The 17,800-nt window shown below is 43.1% G+C and overlaps 1 protein-coding gene across 1 annotated transcript in view; it reads right to left on the bottom strand.

Moving 5' to 3' along the window:
* Positions 1-6,178: 6,178 nt before the first annotated feature.
* Positions 6,179-17,800, bottom strand: part of LOC308578134 (uncharacterized protein) — a gene marked incomplete at its 5' end in the record, with an annotated part of 124,504 nt that continues 112,882 nt past the window's right edge. The window contains 2 exons of the mRNA XM_081178400.1: positions 6,179-6,381; positions 8,479-8,658. Coding sequence (XP_081034526.1) covers positions 6,190-6,381; positions 8,479-8,658 — 372 coding nt within the window. The remainder of the gene's footprint in view (positions 6,382-8,478; positions 8,659-17,800) is intronic.

The raw sequence follows: 17,800 nt of genomic DNA, 5'->3' as shown, positions 1-17,800 counted from the left end.
TGCCCTCCCCGTCCGAAACCGGGCTCAGGGAGGCTAACACCAAATATGTAACACTGTTATAAAATCAAGCAATAACGAAATTACCTCCTGAAAACAAGCCAGGATCAAATTCAAATCCAATTAGATGGCTTTCCGCAGGATTAGGGTTGGGAACAGTAAACGCTCATCAGGCCCAACTCTTATATGGGCCTGTGAGAACACTGGGAGGCCTCTTTCATACTAGTCCTTACACAAAAAGAGAAGGGGAGTCAGGTTGAACCAAAGGCCCGGCGGAACAACTCCATCTTACAGGCCCTGCAGAAAGATGTCAGATCCCACAGGGTCCTGATCTCTTTTTTTTTTATATATAAATTTTTTATTGGTTTTACAGAATTTTTTAAAGACAAACAAACACCTAAAAAGACATACAAACACGTATAATTTCATAACATTTTTTCATAAACCTCTTTTCCGGGACTCCCCCATATCCCCCCTTTCTGCATCCCAATGTCCATAATTTTTTAGCAACTTCTAAATATTCCTTTCCAACCTCTGTCGTCTTAATCTTTTCTATAATCTGGTCTTATATCACTGTATCCCTTTTTTCCTGAAAACCTCAACATTCTAGCATTCATCAAGTTTATAATAGTCCTTAAGATAGCTTTTAAATTTTCTCCATTCTTCTTCCGCCGTCTCTTTTCCCTGATCACGGATTCTGCCTGTCATCTCAGCCAATGTCATATAGTCCATCACCTTCATCTGCCATTCTTCCAGAGTGGGTAGATCTTGTGTCTTCCAATACTTTGCGATGAGTATTCTTGCTGCTGTTGTAGCATACATAAAGAAAGTTCTATCCCTCTTTGACACCAATTGGCCGACAATGCCCAAGAGAAAGGCCTCTGGTTTTTTAGGGAAAGTACATTTAAGTACCTTTTTCATTTCATTATAAATCATTTCCCAGAAGGCCTTAATCTTCGGGCATGTCCACCAAAGGTGATAGAAGGTACCTTCAGTCTCTTTACATTTCCAACACTTATTATCAGGCAAATGATAAATTTTTGCCAGCTTGACTGGGGTCATGTACCACCTGTAAACCATTTTCATAATGTTTTCCTTTAAGGATATGAGTTTCTTCACTGCTTTAGCTTCCACTGGAGACACCCATCTGGGGGTTTTGTTTTCCAACAGATCTTTATATCTTATCCAAACATTAAACAATGCTTTTCTGACAATATGATTTTTAAAGGCCCTATGCAGCTTAATTTTATCATACCATAGATATGCGTGCCAACCAAATGCATTATTAAAACCTTCCAAATCCAAAATGTCTGTGTTCTCGAGGAGCATCCACTCTTTCAGCCAGCAAAACGCTGCTGCCTCATAGTACAATTTTAAGTCCGGCAGGGCAAAACCCCCTCTTTCTTTAGCATCTGTCAATATTTTAAATTTGATTCTGGGCTTTTTGCCCTGCCAGACAAATTCCGAGATATCTTTCTGCCACCTCTTAAAACATTCCATCTTGTCAAGAATCTGCAAGGTTTGAAACAAGAATAACATTCTAGGCAATACATTCATCTTAATCACTGCAATTCGGCCTAACATTGACAATTTCAAATTTGACCATATTTCTAGATCTTTTTTAATTTCTGACCAACATTTTTCATAGTTATCCTTATACAAATTCAAATTTTTAGATGTCAAATAAACCCCTAGGTATTTCACCTTCTTGACCACCGTCAACCCTGTCTCCTCTTGGAATTTCTCCTTCTCCATATCTGTTAATTTTTTTCCTAAAACTTTAGTTTTTTGTTTATTCAACTTAAATCCGGCTACCTGGCCAAACTGTTGGATTATTTCTAGCACCTTTTTCGTACTAGTGTTTGGCTCTTGCAAAGTCAATACTAGGTCATCTGCAAATGCTCTTAACTTGTAATGTTTAGCTCCGACCTGTACACCTTTGACCTGCTGGTCATTTCTAATCATATTCAGCAACACCTCCAGAACCAAAATAAAAAGCAATGGGGAAATTGGGCACCCCTGTCGTGTTCCTTTTTCTATCTTAAGTTCCTCAGTTATTACATTATTTACAATCAACTTAGCTTTTTGTTCAGAATATATTGCACCCATACCATTCTCAAAACCTTGGCCTACCCCCATCCCATGAAGATTCTTTGTCATAAAACTCCAAGAAATATTGTCAAAGGCTTTCTCCGCGTCCACAAAAATCAATACTGCTTTAGTATTTATATTCACCTCTAACTTTTCCAAAATGTCTATTATATTCCTTACATTGTCTGCTAGGTGTCTTTTTGGGAGAAAGCCTGCTTGGTTCTTATGAATCTTTTCCATCAACACTTTTTTAAATCTTTTTGCCAAAATGTCTGCAAAAATTTTGTAATCCACATTAAGTAGTGATATTGGGCGGTAGTTCTTCAATTGAGTCTTTTCAGTCTCTGTCTTTGGTATGAGTGAAATATACGCTTCTTTCCATGATTCAGGTGCCTTTTTTCCCTCTAGAATCTCATTACAGACTTCTTTTAATGGTTGAATCAACCACTCCTTCAAAGATTTGTAGTATCTGGAAGTCAGTCCATCTGGTCCTGGAGATTTGCCCAGTTGCATATTCTGAATGGCAGCCTCTATCTCTTGTTCTGTTATTCTCTGATTCAGATCCATCTTACTTTGATGAGAGATTTTTTGTAATCCATATTTGTCAAGGAATTTATCTATATCTTCTTCATTTTGCGGTCCTTGAGTCCCTTTTTTAAAGTAGCTCAAAAAGCAATTTCTAATTTCATTAGGTTTAGATATGTTCTTTCCATCCACTTCTAGGCTTGTAACTGTATTTAGTTTCTGCCTTTTCTTCAATTGCCATGCCAGGAGTTTGCCACATTTATCTGCCGATTCAAATGTCTTTTGTTTCATTTGCTTTATCTTCCATTCAATCTCTTGGTTCATCAATTCCATATATTGTGCTTGATATAACTTAATCTCTCTTAAAATCTCCTGGGACTTTGGTTTTACTCTTAATTTTTTCTCTCCTTCCTTTATCTTTTCCAAAATCTTTTCCTTTTTCTCATTCTGTTTCTTCCTCTTTATTGAGTTTTGTTGAATCAAAAAACCTCGCATCACAGCTTTGCTTGCGTCCCAGATCACTCTTTTTTCCACATCGGCCCTTAAATTTATTTCAAAATAGTCCTTTAAAGTTTTTTGGGCCTTCATGAGGATCTCCTTATCTCGAAAGAGGGTGTCATTCATTCTCCATCTAAATTGACCAGTTGTTGTAAGTTTCATTTCCATCTTCACAGCGTTATGGTCGGAGCAAGTTTTTGGGCAGATTTCTACCTTCTTAATCTTTGGAGCCATCCCACTAGTAATCCAGATTTGGTCGATTCTGGTCCAGGTCGTCATTGCTTGGGAGAAAAAGGTTCCCTCTCTCTCAAGAGGGTTCCTTGTTCTCCATATGTCTATTAAGTCCATATTTTCCATCATTTCAAAAAAAGTCTTAGGAAGTCTCCCTTCCTTGGTAACTGTCAGTCTTTGTGCCTTGTCCATGTTAGTGGAGACCACACCGTTCATGTCTCCCATAATTATCATATTATAATCCAGATAGTCCGTCAAAGTTTCATGAAGTTTCTTGAAGAATTCAGCTTTACCTTCATTTGGTGCATAAATTCCAACTATCAAAAATTTTTCTCCTTGTACTTGTATCTCAACTGCCAAATATCTCCCTTGTTCATCTTTAAACATCATTTTTGGAGCCCATTTCTCTTTTACATAGATCACAACTCCTCTTTTTTTGACTTTGTCTGATGAGATAAATTCTTGTCCTAGTCTTTTGTTTATAAGTAATCTCCTGTGAGCTCTGGTTATATGGGTTTCTTGTAGGCATATCAAATCCAGTTGTTCTCTGTTCAGAATATGAAAAACTTGTCGTCTCCTCAAAGGCATATTGAGCCCATTACAATTCCAACTAAGGAATTGCAGAGCCATCTTGTTATTTTTCTGACACTCCTCCAACAGCTCCAAGTTGTTGCTCTTCCTCTGATGGTGGTGGAATGTGTCCAAACGAAAGATTCAAAATGTCTATTGCTCTCCTCTGTTCTGCAATTGGGTCCACAGTTCCCTTCTGTAGGTCCTCTCGGTTTCTTTCCAAAAATTTCTCTTTGTCTTGTATAGTCTTTATTTTCACCTTCTTCCCCTTGTAATCGAAAGACAATCCCTGTGGAAATTCCCACCTAAAGAGGATGGTATTCTTCTTTAACAAAAAAACCAGATCCTTATAGAAGGTTCTCAGATCCAAGATATATTTTGGGATGTCTTTAAAAATCTGTACAGCTGAATTTCCAATTTGCAAGGCCTTTCCAAAATGTAGTCTTAATATTTTGTCTCTTTCTTCCTTGGATCTAAGGGTAATCAAACAATCCCTCGGGGTCTTTCTGTTCTGTTTTTTACCCAGTCTAAACGCTGTTGTGATTTTAAATTCGTCTTCCTCCAAATCTTCCCAGCAGTCAGCAAACTCTTGTGTTAAAAACTCCATGAGATTGTCACCTTCGTTCTCTGGAATTAATCTCAATTTCAAATTTCTCTCTTTTCTCTGTAATTCCCACAAAGCCAGAGTTGCGCCATGCTCGTGCACCTTTTTGGCAATCGGTTCTAAGTTCTCTTGAGTCTCTCCAGCAATAGCTCTAGCTTCTTCCGCAATTTTACGTGTTGCAGAATTTTCCTGGACCAATTTGTTTATAGATTCTGTGTTCAGATCTAATCTTGCTGATAACTCTGTTAATTTTTGTGTATTTTCTGAGTTCTGCTTTGTTAGAGTCTCCAGGGATTGGTTTATCTTAAGTAAAGCTTGTGTCACAGCATCCATGGAGACAGCTGTCACTTTTTCTTGTCCTGTTATTCCTGTAGGTCCTGTAGGGGTTGCGCCTGTAATCGAGCCTCTCTTCTTTTGTTGCTGTTGCTGTTGCTGGTGCTGTTGTTGTTGTCTAGTCTTAGCTCTTGTGGCTATCTCTTCTAGTGGACCACTCATGTCCCAAGGTCGTTTCCCACGGGAACCGTTTCCGGATGGAAAATTCCACTGTCTTGAGCTATATCGGCCTTTACTTTACCCTCTAGGGGGAGCAAATCAAAATGTCCAGATACAGAGACAAAGAAAATGTCCAAATACAAAAAGAAAGAAAGAAAGTTTAAAACAAGTATATCAGGAGGCTTGTAAATATAAATTGCAGCAGTTTTCCAGTAGATACTGTCTCAGCCTACTCTGGTATACTGTAGCAAAAGAATCCAGGAACTTTGTATCACAATGTAACCTTCACAGGGAAAAGTCAGTTCAGTGCCCTATTGTCTTATTTAGCAGTCCGTTTCAGGTTATTGAGGCAGCAGAAATTTTTTTCTTTTAAATAGATCATGCAGTTACTAATGTCTCTTTTGCCTCCCCTCTGCCCTGCTAGCTAGAGGGGAGATCTAAAGTCCAAATGTCAGATTTAATTAATCAAAGGCAATGTCTCTTGCGGATGCAGCTTTAAAGTTTCGTTGCTTTCACTTTCATGCAGTCGGGGGAAGGCAGACTTCCTTAATTTTCACCTCCCCGTTTTCAGCCAAATTTCCAGACTTTAGTTTCAAATAGACGTTCAGTCTTACTCACGGGTTTTTTCAGTCCGAAATTTACAGGAAGGAATCGGCGCTCTCCGCTAATAGCGACGCGGCTTCACCCTGCGGGCTGGGTAGCGATTCTCAGCACCGCGCTCCCCCGATGTCGTTCCGGAGCCTTTAAAAAGGCTCTTTCTGCGGTAAAGGGGGGGCGCTCCTGGTGCCCACCGAATCTCCTCGTTCACAGGCTTCCGCGCCTGTGATTTTAGGGGTCCCCCGCTTGCCGTAGCGGGTCAGACCCGAACTCGCAGAGCAGTCCTCCTCCGGAGCTCGGAAAGAGGACCGCCATTAGCGCTGGCGCCGACCGGAAGTCACCCAGGGTCCTGATCTCTTGTGGCAGAGAGTTCCACCAGGCCGGGGCCAAGGCTGAAAAGGCCCTGGCCCTGGTCGAGGCCAGCCTAATCTCCCTGAAGCCCAGGACCTCTAACATTTTTTTATTTGCAGACTGTTAGATCCTCCGTGGAGAGGCGGTCCTAGGCTGTATTCATTCGTTTGGCCCAACGTGGGGCTCGTACCCATGACCCCAAGATTCAGAGTCTCAGCGCTCTGCCGCCTGAGCTACTCACACAGCTGCCCTCTTGTGCACCTCACCTCAAATTTGTCCGAATTGTGCATGCCTGGGATTGACTGCATGAGATGGGAGGTGGGGTGGTTCCCAAAGTCAGAGCTCAGGTAGCCAACGCGGAGCCGGCCCTCACTGCCTTTCAGGTCCTTGGGGTGCTCGTAAGGCGGCTTGTGGAGCACGTTGATCTAGCAAGGGGATTCAAGAAAGCCGGGTTACGGAAATGACATGGGGGTGGGGGACATGAGGCCACATCTTTGAAGTTGTTCCAATGTTACAAATATACATACCTTTGACTTGACAGCCCAAGAAAGACATGCAGAAAATCTATGCTTTAACCGACTCTCCTCATTCCGCCATTTGAACGAATTTGGGCTCCACCTCCCTCCATGAGCCAAGAAGCAGGAAGTCATGTAGGCAGCAGGAACAGGGCATCCCGCCAGAATTCCCCAAGCCTGAGAGCACATACACGGCACCCCACCGAGGGAGGGACCAAGGGGGCAACCATAGACATCTGCCAAGGCAGTTTAGCAAGGCAGGTGTTCTGAATGCCCATCTCCAGACAAGTCCAGTGGGAAAGGACGTGTCAAGAGTTTTATTGTTCTTTCAGTGATGGAGATTTAAGGGGTCTGATAAAGGGACCTCATAGTGAATGCATAACCCTTGTATACCCCTCCTCATTTGTGATGTGCTAGTGATGTAGTGATGATGTATCAACGATGCTGCTTGAAGTGTATTCTGGGGGGAAGAAGGAAGTTATAAAAGTTGACATTGCCCCATGCTCGGGGTTCTTACTCCTGGGCAGACCTGTGGTGCAACAGTAAGAATCATGGTCTACTGACCACTGTTTTGCTCCAAATTACCGGGCTGGGACTTCCTCCTTTTACTGACAGCATGGACCCATGGGGGACAAGTGCCCCGGTGAGCTAGGCTGTCAAGGAGTCACTCACCCTGGAATTTTTTCGCTTAACAGCCATTGGCGCCAATACAGAGCAGGCTTCCTAAACCTTGGCCCTCCAGCTGTTTTCAAACTACAGTGCCCATCATCCCTGACCACTAGACCTGCTAGCTAGGGACCATGGAGCTGTAGGCCAAAAGCATCAGGAGGGCCAAGGTTGAGGAAGCCTGATAGAGAGCTCTACCTCTCTTTCAAATCAGAGCCGGCAAAGGCGGTGGAGTTCCTGCGCGGGTGCCTCGAGGCGGTTGGAGGGTGGATGGCAGCTAACTGGTTGAGGTTGAATCCTGACAAGACTGAAGTTCTGTGGTGTGTGGGTGGGTGGGGGGGACTCCCTGGTCCTGAACGGGGCAACTGTGCCCCTGAAGGACCAGCTGCACAGTCTGGGGGTCATTTTGGACCCATGGAGGCACAGGTCTGTTCTGTGTCCAGGGCAGCTCTATCTGGGATGCAGGATAAGACCCTCCCTGCCCACGGACTCTCTTGCCAGAGTGGCGCATGCTCTTGTTATCTCCAGCTTGGACGACTGCAATGCGCTCTATGTGGGGCTACCTTACTGCAATTAATCCAGAATGTGGTAGCCAGACTGGGGGCTGTGAACAGCCGCAGAGACCACATAACACCAGTCTTGAAAGACCTGCATTGACTCCCAGTACGTTTCCGGGCACAATTCAAAGTGTTGGTGCTGACCTTGAAAGCCCTAAACAGCCCAGCAGATGAAACTTTCCTCTGGTTGTCAATATTAAGAGGATGCCAGCAAGATCAAGCCTTTCTGTAAAATAAAGGATTTAAATCCAGTCTGACTGAGACCACATACCACCGGTCCCAAGAGATCTGCTTTGGCTCCCAGTACGTTTCCAAGCACAATTCATAGTGTCGGTGCTGACCTTGAAAGCCCTCAATGGCCTCGGCCCAGTAGACCTGAAGGAGCATCTCCACCCCGGACACCGGGGTCCCTCTCCCGAGGGCCTTCTGGCGCTTCCCTCCCTGCAAGAAGCCAAGTTACAGGGAAGCAGGCAGAGGGCCTTCTCGTGGTGACGGCCGCCCTGTGGAACGCCCTTCCATCAGATGTCAAATAAATAAGCAATTATCTCACTTTTAAAAGACATCTGAAGGCAGCCCTGTTTAGGGAAGTTTTTAAATATTTAATGCTGTCTTGTGTTTTTAATATTTGGTTGGCAGCCACCCAGAGTGGCTGAGGATACCCAGACAGATGGGCAGGGTAGAAATAATAAATTATTATATATTATTATATATCCAAAGCCAACATGAAAGCATTCAAACTCTGACGGAACGGAGCGGCGCACACCTCTTCACAGCATAGACCCACCTTGTCCAGGCAAAGGTTCCCATGTCTCTCGGCAATAGCCTTTCGGAAGCCGTGAGACAGTGGATACAGCATGCTGTGATGGGGGTGCACCGAAGGGAGCCGGTTCTTCTCCAGCTGGTCAGCCACAATACTGACAAGCTTCTTCATTCTCTCGTCGTAATCGGTCCAATCACAGACGATCTGAAAGGGGGCAAAGAAAACCAGGGTTCTAGATTCAGGTAGGTAGCCGTATTGGTCTGATGAAGTCAAAATATATATAAAAATTGTCCAGTAGTGCCTTAGAGACCAACAAAGTTTGTTCTTGGTATAAGCCAGGCACCCCAAGCCTTCGGCCCTCCAGATGTTTTAGACTACAATTCCCATCATCCCCGACCACTGGTCCTGTTAGCTAGGGATCATGGGAGTTGTAGGCCAAAACATCGGGGGGGGCGCAGGTTGGGGATGCCTGATATAAGCTTTTGTGTGCATGCACACTTCTTCAGATACACTGAAGCGGAAGTCCCCAGACCCTGATATACAGAGGGAGAAGTCCCCAGACCCTGCTATATAAGAGTAAGGAGAAGCCCCCAGACCCTGATATATAGTGGGAGGGTGAGTTGGGGTTTTTCTCCGAAGGGTAGTATGTGATAGGAATTTTATGGTTTTAGATATATAGTAATGCAGTGTTTCCCAACCGGTGTTCCGCGGCACACTAGTGTGCCGTGAGACACCGGCTGGTGTGCCGTGGGAGGGAGGCGGGCGAGAGGCGGCGGCGAGAGGCGGCAGGGAGGATCCGCGTCGAGCCGGGGCGGCTCCGCGGTGGTCGTGCCGAGCGGCGGGGCAGCGCGCGCAAAAGGGAGGAGCGCGAGACAGCGGAGGAGGAGGAGGCCGGCATGTCCGGGCAGCAGCAGCAACAGCAGCAGCAGCAACTCCCGGCGACGGCTCCTCCTCCGCCCGCTATCGCAGCCGCCGCCGCCTCAGCTGCCGCCGCCGCCTCAGCTGCCCTCGCTCTGCTGCCTCCTCCCACCCCGGCAAGGGGGAGGGAAAAAACTTTCATTTTTGTGCGTCCCTCCCGGCGTGACGCTGCGCGCTGACGTCACGGGGGCGGGGCTTTAATGGTGGTGTGCCGCGAGATTTTTTTCTGGTAAGCAGGTGTGCCGTTGCCCAAAAACGTTTGGGAAACACTGTAGTAATGTTCATAACTGCACATACATAGATCAGTACAAGAAGGCCGACCTGGAACCATTTTGATTCCTAAACTGACCAAATCCTTTCTCTGCAAGGTTAAAAATGGAAAAGCCTCCCCATTGTCTCTTCCTTTAATCTGTGTTTGAATAAGGTGTGAGCCTGTGACCTGGCCCAGGAAATAAGTATTTTAGCATTACAAAGGAATGGCCAGGCTCCCCAGAAAATCCAATCAAGTAACCTGCTAGACAGGAGATAAACAAGGAGAAGAGAAAAACAACATTTAAATTTCTGTGATGTAGGTGGGATGTATCTGAGGGGTGGTCTTAGGTTACACCCCTTCTGTGATGTATGCATAATGTTTCTGGGGGTGGTCCTGATCTAGAGAAGGGGAATTTCAAAAGTCTTTATAAGGCCTCGCAGGCCATTGTTCTGGGTCCTCTTCCTCTCCTGCGTGTGAGGGGGGTACCCTGTTGCAACAGATCAATAAAGATCAAGCTTACTAGCTGCTTTGCTTCTCAATATTCTCTGGTTGGCCTCTGTTATTTTCTCCTACCAATAGGGAACCTATGTAAGGACTCTATATGGGCTCTTGGATACCCCATAAGGGAAAAGGGCATATTTTTATTTACAACAGATGGCGACCACGCACGAAGGGACTTTTGGTTACCCGGATTCTGGAAACGAGGAAGGACTGGTTATCCAGCGTGCACCAGGCAGTTTGCCAGGAGGAATAACCAGTCTTCCATCGGTCCCAGGGTCTGGCAATAACTGGAGTTTCAGCGGGGCTAACCAGAGGAAGCAAATCTTGATCAGGCCGGCCTTAAAAAAACCAGTCAAGAGATCCCGGGATCACCAGGACAGCGCTTGTGAAGTGAGTATGAGTAGGAAAAATGGGTAGTGGGGTGGGATTCTGCAAACCACAGCAAACCTATACTTCTCAAATCCTTACTTCTTTCCTCACTTTAACTCTTGAAAAATTGCCTTCTCCTCCTTTCTGTCCCCTCGATCTCAACACCAGCCTTAGCCCTTCGGAGTATGCCCAGGCAAGGGTTGTGTGTGACTTCTTTCACTTAATTCTTTATGCCGACCTATTCCTTCGGAGTTTTGCCCAGAAAGGTCGTGCAATTTCTTCTGCACTGAAAACTATAATTCCCAAGACTATAACTCCCAGCGCAGCCGCACCTCTGCCATGGCGATCTTTGTTAGAAATGACCTGTGAACAGAGAACGCAAGGGCGCTGAATTCCTTTCCATCTTTCATATTCCAGAGTCTCAATCTGGCATTGCAAGTGTGCAAGCGTTCAGTAGGGACTCTGAGTTAGATTGTAAAAGGCAGGGAGGTTGCTGTGAGTTGTAGAATAGAGATTTGTCCAGGTATCCCCAGGTTTTTTCCCTTGGATCCCCAAGTTTTCCCCTCGGAGATTTGTCCAGGTATCCCCAAGTTTTCCCTTGGATCCCCAAGTTTTCCCCTCGGAGATTTGTCCAGGTTTCCCCAAGTTTTCCCCTCGGATCCCCAGGTTTTCCCCTCGGAGATTTGTCCAGGTATCCCCAGGTTTTTTCCCTTGGATCCCCAAGTTTTCCCCTCGGAGATTTGTCCAGGTATCCCCAAGTTTTCCCCTCGGATCCCCAGGTTTTTCCCCTCGGAGATTTGTCCAGGTATCCCCAGGTTTTTTCCCTTGGATCCCCAAGTTTTCCCCTCGGAGATTTGTCCAGGTTTCCCCAAGTTTTCCCCTCGGATCCCCAGGTTTTCCCCCTCGGAGATTTGTCCAGGTATCCCCAGGTTTTTCCCATCGGAGATTTCTCCAGGTATCCCCAAGTTTTTTTGTCCAAGTTTCCCCTTTTCCGGACCCTTCGGAGTTTTGCCCAGGTCCAAAACCCTTTTAATTGAAAATGGGTGCACCTCAGTCAAAAGAAAAATAGTCCCCAGACCCCTGGCGTGAAAGAAGCCCAGTTGGTGCTTACTTCCCGCCTGGACTCTGACAGTCCCCTTCAATTTGTGTTTAAGAAACGTTTTTCCTGTGTTTAAATTGTACTTAGGTAACATCCAGCAGCTGCTTATCTTAAATGTGCCATCTAAAATAAGAATGCAAGCTTGCTCCAAATTCTAAATCTAAGGAAGCCATGTTGAACCTTATCAGTCTTAAAAACAAGACAAAATGGAGAATGGAGTGTGCAAATGTTTATTTGAGAGAGGCTCTAAAAGAGTTTTCCTCCCAAGTGGTAAAATCCTGTATACGTGCTACTTGTGTTCTGAAAGGAGGATTACCCCACCTCCTTTCTCTAGTTTCAGTGGGGAGGGTGATTTTAAGTCTAATGGTAAATGTTGTGTTGTAACTTTTGAGTTTGTGAGTACATCTGTGTTCCAGTCTAAGTTAACCTAATGTTTCTAGTTAACCTAATGTTTCTGCTGCAAAAGCCTAGTTGAGCCAACTGCTCTCTCAAGCTAAAATGCAGTGTATGTATTTCATTAAGCATATGCCTATGAAAGTATGGTGTTCCTTCTAAGAAAAATATCTGAGTCCAGTTTTAACTTTGATCTGGTTGGACAGAAGAGTTATTGTAAGGCTCCTGATATCAGTCTCAATAAGATGTCCTGGCCTTTTTTCTTAGAAAATGCCCCCCCCCCCTTGTTTCATTCTCTCTTTCAGGTTTTTTCCTTCTCCTTCTTATTCTGTGCCAGGTGTTGTAAATAAAAATATGCCCTTTTCCCTTATGGGGTATCCAAGAGCCCATATAGAGTCCTTACATAGGTTCCCTATTGGTAGGAGAAAATAACAGAGGCCAACCAGAGAATATTGAGAAGCAAAGCAGCTAGTAAGCTTGATCTTTATTGATCTGTTGCAACAGGGTACTCCCCTCACACGCAGGAGAGGAAGAGGACCCAGAACAATGGCCTGCGAGGCCTTATAAAGACTTTTGAAATTCCCCTTCTCTAGATCAGGACCACCCCCAGAAACATTATGCATACATCACAGAAGGGGTGTAACCTAAGACCACCCCTCAGATACATCCCACCTACATCACAGAAATTTAAATGTTGTTTTTCTCTTCTCCTTGTTTATCTCCTGTCTAGCAGGTTACTTGATTGGATTTTCTGGGGAGCCTGGCCATTCCTTTGTAATGCTAAAATACTTATTTCCTGGGCCAGGTCACAGGCTCACACCTTATTCAAACACAGATTAAAGGAAGAGACAATGGGGAGGCTTTTCCATTTTTAACCTTGCAGAGAAAGGATTTGGTCAGTTTAGGAATCAAAATGGTTCCTGTGCTGATCTATGTATGTGCAGTTATGAACATTACTATATATCTAAAACCATAAAATTCCTATCACAATATTCCCCCCTTTGGGGCTAGAATTTTTCTTAAAAATTTTTGCCCCACAAATAATAACATCGTATGTTGTAAATGGATGTGTTTGTATAAATATATCATAAAAATAACACATGTTGCGTTTTGCTACTAAATTACTTGTGGCATTCTAACACTTTGGGAGAGACCATTTACTCAATAGTGTTCTATGCTTTACACCTAGCAGGAAGGTAAGGTCCACTAATGACTGAAAAGTGCAGTTTGCTTCCCCCCCGCCATTTTTGTGTTCTCAGGTGTCAAGGTAGCTCTTCTGAGGTCTCACACTGACATAGTGCTACAGCAACACATCCTGTCTGTTGAATCCCCTCAGGGCTTTCATTTAACCATGTCGCCTGGCATTCACCATAGCTGGCACAGGTTTGGGCATCTCGTGAGGGAGAGGTCTTCGCCTTGGCCTTTAGCTATGGGATTTTATTATAGGCTGTGGTCTCGCACTCGCACAATGGGAAGTTGCTCACTTGCACTTAAAGGACCAAAAAGCTAATTGCAGCCTGGATACACTTGCCCAATTCAAACTGAGTCCAATTTGAATTTATCTTGCCCCATGGTTCTCAACTCTTCAAACCAATCTGTTAAAGAAAACCATTCTTAAAAAGGGCACTTTGTCCAAATAAGTCAATTTAACTCTATAAGGGATCATTCCTGCTAAACTAAAGCATATCCACCTTCATGTACCTGGTGTTTTATGGATCCAGAAGTTTGTCCTTGGCAAAACGAGGTTTAACACATATTAAAATGGATAGGGAAAGATTGGCATAGTGTCAGGTGGGACAATGAAATGTGGTTATCTAAACATTGGACTACACAATAGTGTGAGCTATTAGAAAGTATAAAATGCATGAGAATTCTCCATTGGTGTGTAAGCAATAAGACATTAAACATAAAAACAGTTACACACAATATTCCCCCCTTTGTGGAAATTACACTGTCAGACACATTTCAACATTCTTACATAATAACACATAATACAAAAAAAAAACTAATTAAATATCTGTTACATATCTTGACACAATTGTGATCTTTTACGTATGTATCTTTTGAATCCTGGAGCAGAGGCTTGAGGTTCAAGTGAAAAAATGTCCTTGCAATTCAACTCCTCCCCCCTTTGTCAGCCCCCCCCCCCGTCAGTCTATAGCCTTTGAAAGAGATAACTGTGGGCACTTTGAAAACTCTGGTGTTGCAGGTCTTGTGAGTTGAGGGGTTGTTGCTGCTTTTCATCATTGCACATCTGTAGAAGTGATATCCTGTAAGGGGGCAGGGTTTTGGGGAGACTTAAACACACAGTTAGACAAGGATGGGGGAAAAGGCAAAAGGGATGTCCTTGAGTTTTCCGTGGGAAGCTGCAGATAATAACAATCTTAGTGGATTAAACATTTTATTCATTATCACATTTCCATATAATTACTGTTATTATCTGCTAAGTTTGTTTGCTTTCTTTCACTTAATAAAAAATTACTCCACATGTAGAGAAAGAGAACTGTAAAAAATACAAGAAAGGTTAAAAAATAAAAAGAAAGCAAAAAATTAGATTACCAGTTAGATGAAAATGGACTTGACACAAAGACATCAGATTCAGAAAATAACTATTATTAAATAGTACAAAGATATTATCAAAACCACACATATTACTACTGGACTGAAAAAAAAAATGGGAAACCAATGGGGAAAACTTAAAATTCACCATGTGCTATCCAATAAAAGAACTTCATGAGACTGACTTTCAACATGTGATGAACATGTCCCCAAAGTAAAACACACACACACACAAATGACCTATGAGGAACCAAAAATAAATAAATGCTAAGACACACAATTAATAAGCAACCTGAAGTAACCTGAAGTAATCTGTTTTGGCATTCTAACATCACAAATGAAAATAAAAGTGTTTCTTGATGTGACATCAGCTGTAATGTTAATAGCGGAATATTGGGAAATGAGTTAATACCAATAAAAATGAATGGCAATTTAAAGTTGTGCAGGTACCTTGCACTAGCCAAAATGACAGAATTAGTAAGAAATGCTCAAACAATGTTTGGTTGTGCTTCGATTAACTTCATAGACATCATGGAGAAACTGATTAAATAAATGAAAACAGATTATTTGTAACTTAAAGTGTCAAAGGCACAAAGAGATGGAAGTTACTAATACAGCAGGGATTCAGACTTGTTTCACAGAACAGAAAGAAAGTTGCTGTTTGGCTTTAAGGGAAGAAAGACAAAAAGAAAAACAAATGCAATTACTTTTTATAGAGTATTTAAATCACTGTTTGCATCCCCTCATTATCATTTGTGCTGTGGGAGAAAAGAAAGGACACTCTGTTGAAAGGGAAAATTATTTCATGTGAGAGGTCTGTCAGGAAATGCTGTTCCTAAAATGCATAGGCATATACACACCTGTTGAAAGGGAAAATTATTTCATGTGAGAGGTCTGTCAGGAAATGCTGTTCCTAAAATGCATAGGCATACACACACACACACACACACACACACACACACACACACTGTTATAAAATCTACTCAAGAGAGGAACTCACAGTGGGAGTGCTTTGATATTACCTGTGAAAAGAATTTGACATGTCCAGTACTTAACTCTTTTGTATTAAGTAGCCCCTGGAGCAAAACACATTAAGGGTGATTTCCCTCAATGGCTATTTGGAAAGGTTTCTCCCTGCAGCACACTGCTCTCCAAACCTTCTCTCTCCCCCCTCCAATCTCTCTCTCTCTCTCTCTCTCTCTCTCTCTCTTTTTTTAAGCTGATCTAGCCTCTGTGCATGTGCAGAGTTCATGCCTCAGCAAACCTTTTATACCATTGAAAATGTTGCATCTTTTGGCTCAATTAGAATAAGGAAGGGAAAGGTAAGGAGTAGATTTTAAAAATATGGTTAGATTTTAAAACAAAAAAGAGAAACTCAGCAATTCAAGTATTCACCATTCAGCCCAAGCAAAGGAGTGCTTCCTTTATGTACAGGAAAGGGCTAATATCCCTCTGGCCATTCGCGGAACAATCAACCGCTCTCTTATTTATGAGTAAAAATGGCCAGAGAGTTAGAATTCATAGGATTATTTTATTTTATTTTTTTAACATTCTCAGTCATGGTCAAGGCTAATTCTACTTAACTATATGAATTTTTATGTGCTTAAACTTTGAGTAGACTTTTAAGTCTGATTTTTGTAAATAATAGACAAAATGATAAACACTAATCACTTAAATGCCTGATATCACCAGTTCTGCTTCAAACATCACGAGCAAATCTGGGCTGAATTTCAACACATCAGTTACAAATTGGGAAAGTTGAAAGGGACCTGGGGTCATCTAGTCCAACCCTAAAATACAGGGTTCATAGCAAGATTTGTACTACCAGAAACACACACATTCACCTCTCACCTTTAAAAACAAAGAGCAAATCTGGGCTGGATTTCAACTCATCAGCCACAAATTGGGAAAGTTGAAAGGGACCTGGGGTCATCTAGTCCAACCCTAAAATACAGGGTTCATAGCAAGATTTGTACTACCAGAGAGACACACACATACTTATGTACACAGACACAACTGGGGAAGAGACCACAAGCCATGCGCCTATCATGTACTATGGAAGAGGAAAATAAAAGTACCCAACCCTTTTAGCAGATCTTGAAGCTAGTTTGAGTGAGTGTTTACTTCCTTAGACTAAAGAGTGAAAGTTCCTAGATAAATTATCTTTAAAGACTGAAGTGAACATTTTTCCTAAGATAGGGAGAGGATCTCTTATAAAGCATAGTTAAAACAACCATAGATTTGATTTAAAAGGAATACAAAAGTGACAATTTTTCCTGAACTTGCAGAGGAATAGTAAGCCTAATCTATGCCCCCCCCCCTTTGCAGTTTCCTTTAAAGGAAGCTTACTCGGGAGTAAATTTACCTGTGTGATAGGAATTTTATGGTTTTAGATATATAGTAATGTTCATAACTGCACATACATAGATCAGCACAGGAACCATTTTGATTCCTAAACTGACCAAATCCTTTCTCTGCAAGGTTAAAAATGGAAAAGCCTCCCCATTGTCTCTTCCTTTAATCTGTGTTTGAATAAGAAGAGTGACTAGTGGGGTGCCACAGGGTTCTGTCTTGGGCTTGGAGAAGAGGAGGTTAAGGGGTTATATGATAGCCATGTTCAAATATAGAAAAGGATGTCATATAGAGGAGAGAGAAAGGTTGTTTTCTGCTGCTCCAGAGAAGCGGACACGGAGCAATGGATCCAAACTACAAGAAAGAAGATTCCACCTAAACATTCGGAAGAACTTCCTGACAGTAAGAGCTGTTCGACAGTGGAATTTGCTGCCAAGGAGTGTGGTGGAGTCTCCTACTTTGGAGGTCTTTAAGCAGAGGCTTGACAACCATATGTCAGGAGTGCTCTGATGGTGTTTCCTGCTTGGCAGGGGGTTGGACTCGATGGCCCTTGTGGTCTCTTCCAACTCTATGATTCTATGATTCTATGATTCTATGATTCTAAGGTGTGAGCCTGTGACCTGGCCCAGGAAATAAGTATTTTAGCATTACAAAGGAATGGCCAGGCTCCCCAGAAAATCCAATCAAGTAACCTGCTAGACAGGAGATAAACAAGGAGAAGAGAAAAACAACATTTAAATTTCTGTGATGTAGGTGGGATGTATCTGAGGGGTGGTCTTAGGTTACACCCCTTCTGTGATGTATGCATAATGTTTCTGGGGGTGGTCCTGATCTAGAGAAGGGGAATTTCAAAAGTCTTTATAAGGCCTCGCAGGCCATTGTTCTGGGTCCTCTTCCTCTCC

The sequence above is a fragment of the Podarcis bocagei genome (genome assembly GCF_964188305.1).
Source record: "Podarcis bocagei genome assembly, chromosome: W".
NCBI lineage: Eukaryota > Metazoa > Chordata > Lepidosauria > Squamata > Lacertidae > Podarcis > Podarcis bocagei.
Note: the sequence above shows the minus strand (reverse complement) of the source record. Positions and strands in the feature narration are given on the sequence as shown.